The 3,520-nt window shown below is 49.7% G+C and overlaps 1 protein-coding gene across 3 annotated transcripts; it reads right to left on the reverse strand.

Annotated features, from left to right (window-relative positions):
* Window positions 1–367: 367 nt before the first annotated feature.
* Window positions 368–3,276, reverse strand: LOC105050911 (uncharacterized). 3 transcript variants are annotated; one of them, XM_010931144.4, is made up of 3 exons: window positions 2,421–3,276; window positions 1,145–2,220; window positions 368–1,008 (listed from the first exon to the last, which is right to left on the reverse strand). In XM_010931144.4, the coding sequence occupies exons 1-2, from the start codon at window positions 2,499–2,501 to the stop codon at window positions 1,156–1,158; spliced, it is 1,146 nt and encodes a 381-aa protein (XP_010929446.1). In that variant the 5' UTR covers window positions 2,502–3,276; the 3' UTR covers window positions 368–1,008; window positions 1,145–1,155. The 3 variants fall into 3 exon arrangements, with proteins under 3 accessions (XP_010929446.1, XP_010929452.1, XP_073108347.1); XM_010931150.4 differs by having other exon boundaries at window positions 368–2,220; window positions 2,448–3,275; XM_073252246.1 differs by lacking the exon at window positions 2,421–3,276 and adding an exon at window positions 2,299–2,372 and having other exon boundaries at window positions 368–2,220.
* Window positions 3,277–3,520: the final 244 nt, after the last annotated feature.

Genomic DNA, 3,520 nt, shown 5'->3' on the forward strand with positions numbered 1-3,520 from the left:
GTCTAAGTATTTGCTTAATTTCAATCTTTTCCATCCAAATACCACCTAAACATAGAGACCAGATGGACGAATGCCACTTGGCAGGCATGGCAGAAGACTACATGCTCCAATGACTACCAGATATCCAAGGAGGATGGAGGAAGAGATGAAAAAAAGATTCAAAGAAGGTTTTTTCCTTCGCATAGTTTACCAAAAAAAAAAAAAAAAAAAAGAGCAATGTATAAAGCTTCAAGAATGGTTCACGTATACATCCTGATCTTATGGTACTGCATATTAAAAATACGTGGCATGCATATCTAAAGCAAATCAGAAAACTGAAAGGCGCACCTGGGAAACACATCCATCGAGAGATACCTGACATTCTGAGTTCGTGTGAAGTATTCAAATTTCTTAATATAAATCAGTAAAACAAAGAAAAAACACTTCCAGTACTCCAACAACAGTACAATGAGAGAAAAGAAAACGAAAAACGAAGTTAACATCTCTTACAATGAGAGGAACCCCACGAACACTACATCAACCACCCACATTATTGGAAAGAAATCCCACTCTAGATATTATTCTACCAGATCCTTCTTCTACCCAACCAAAAGCTTAAAAAGAAGAAAGAAATAAAGAAAACGTACTAACTAATTGCTTCTACACCAGTAATATCATATCACACCTCTGCAAAAGATGAAGATCCCTTGTCTGTATGTTGCAACAAAAACCAACCACTTAATACCCAATACATTAGAAAAGAGGATGTATGCCATACCTATATACATACATGAAAACAAACTTACTGCTCCTGCTCCATTGTTCATCCTTTTGCTCTCTTTCCAATCCGAAAGGCAACGGTAAAGTAGGAGACGGAGAAGACACTACGCCGAATGGATCCGAGGTTCCTCTCGGAGCAAACGGTCTTCTTGACGCCACAAGGGCTTAAAAAAACACACGGGGCTTGAGACGTTTGCAACCGACATGATCTCTCCGATCCACACTCTCACCGTAACCGCCACGACGCCCCTAATACCAAAAAATTAAGAAAAAAAACATAGAATATATGTGGGTGGAGAAGACAACAACCAACGACCTACTACCTTTTCTACAAGAGTAAGCTAGAAAGAAAGAAAGAAGAAACAGGAGGAAGAATACTGATTACGTTGGGTCGGACTAGATCAGAGGGGCGACCGACGATTCACAGTGGGCAGAATCAGGCCAAGCGCCGATAGCGGAATTCCAATAAAGAAAGGAGGAATCACCGGCCAGAGAAGTAGAAGCAGCCGGGATGATTGCATCGAAGGAATTCTCGAGGGGAATTGGCCATTCTATTCTATTGTGATCGATCGCATTGCTGTCTCCTTCCAGCTTGACTTCCTTGATCACCCCTAGATTCCCAATCGCCTCCGCGGAGGCGGCGTGCAGTTCCTCGTAGGGCATCAGGGCCTGGTAGTCCTCCAGCTTCTTTGGCTGCCTGAGGCTCGAAAGGAGAAGCGAGGCGGCGGTGGATCCGAAGAGTGGATGATCGTTCATGACAGAAGCCGAAGTCTGCAGCTGGGATAGATGGAATTCGTCATCGCGCTGGCTCTGGCTCTGGCTCGAGGGGAATCCAAGGCCGAGAGAGTTGAGCTGCGGCTGCGGCAGGTCGAAGCCGGTGCAAGGGATGGAGATGCCATGCGGGACCGAGGGGGCCCGAAGGCCCGAAAAGGCGAGTCCCGAAGAAGAAGACGCGGTAGGGAGAGAATAGAACAAGGGATTCATAGGAGAGTCGAGATGGGAAGCAGGATTTGGAAGGGAGATGGGAGGAACGGAGTTAGTCGGAGGCATGAGAGCAGATGGGAGAGGATCGGAGGCGGCGGTGGAGGTGGGTTTTTTGACACGCTTGTTCTTCCGGCAGCCGCCGCCGACGGGGACATTACGGAGGGTGCCTCCGCGGGTCCAGTAGCGCTTGCAGGCCTTGCAGAAATGGCGGGGCTGGGAGAGGCTGTAGTTGTTGTAGTAACAGAACTTGGTGTTGGAGGAGTCGCAGCGGGGGCATTTGAGGGCGGCCTGATGGTCCTGTGCCGGCTTGTCCATTACCCTAGCTGCAGAAGGAGCAGCGGCAGCGTGGATCATGTTGCTGTTGGTACTCGTACTGCTGTTGCTGGTGGCGGTGGAAGCGTTCTTGTTGTTGTTGGTGTCGGTGTTGTTGTTCTCGCTGTTGTTGTTTCCGGGGATGAGGAGCATCTCGCCCATGTTCTGCACAGAAAGGAACAAAAGTAAATTTGAGATTAGGGAGGGGGCGGAGAAGGGATTGGGAGGCGTGAATAATGGAACCTAGAGGAAAGTTCCGTGCCAAGAGCTAGCCAACAAAACGAGCATGTAATACTGTTGACTGATTGGGATAGAGAGAGAAGGAGAGAGAGGAGGAGGTGAGATATTAGAGGGACAGATGGAACCTGTGGACTCGTCGACATGGAACGAACCTGTGGCCGTTCGTTGGTTGAGGGGATGCGCAACTTCTCTCCATCGCAGAGCATTTCTTACCGGACGGAATCCCTGACCCAGTCTTGAGAGGTGGGTTGAGATAGAGAGAGAGAGAGAATAATAGAGACTGATGGATGGATGGATGGATGGATGGTGGAGTCTGCCACTCTGGGTCCCAGTAAAGATGGCAGACTTGGGGAACAAGGAGAGTGGTCTAGTATACGACGGATGGACGGATGTTCGTGGTAGGAGTAGAAGGCGATGGTCGTGAATGGAGAGAAGGGGATGTGGATATAAGTGGAGCGAGGGGGAGGGAATCCCGAGGGGAGGAGTGGGAGCAAGACCCGAGATGGGGGCAGGAGAACAATCGTTGCCACTTCTCTCCTTTGCTATGTTCCCTATGCGCGTCCCTACCAAAACAGGCATCCCTGCAGCCCCTCCCTTTCCTTAAAAAAAGAGAAGTCCCCAGGGAAAGCGACAACACGCACCATGTGGGCTCGCGGAGGAGGGGAGGGTGAGGGGGGTGGGTTTCACTCCGTCTGCCTTGGCAAAACCGTTAGGCCAGGCGTGTCCTTGCTTTGGGAGGACAATCGATGGCTCTCCCATGTGGGCAGCTCAGCTCTCTCTCTCTCTCTCCTGTGGGAGGTGGAGGAGGAGCAAAAGGAGTCACGTTGGAGGAGTAGAGCGGCAAACGGATTTTGTAGTTTCTCGAGGGATCTCATGCTATACCCTACAATTATTCCCCCCTCAAGTAAAGCAAAGCTGATGGTGCGTTCTTCAACCACACTGGCCGTAACCGACGTGTTATTAAATACAATCCTAAGCCATGGCTATTTTCAATGCTACGCAAAAACATCGTATACGTGACTGGAAGGGGATGGTGTTAAATAAATTGGACCGAGAGAAGGTAGGGAAAACCAAGGAGCAGCGAAGGGAAGTGGAGACGCGCCGGTCAAATCCGAGTGGTGAGTCGCGGGCCCACCACGCCACCCACCACCCACCGCCACCACCAGTGGCTGCAGATTCCCATTGGATTGGCCGAGGCAGAAGAAAATTATAAAATAAGGTAGCC

Source organism: Elaeis guineensis, chromosome 2, assembly GCF_000442705.2.
Source record: "Elaeis guineensis isolate ETL-2024a chromosome 2, EG11, whole genome shotgun sequence".
Lineage (NCBI taxonomy): Eukaryota > Viridiplantae > Streptophyta > Magnoliopsida > Arecales > Arecaceae > Elaeis > Elaeis guineensis.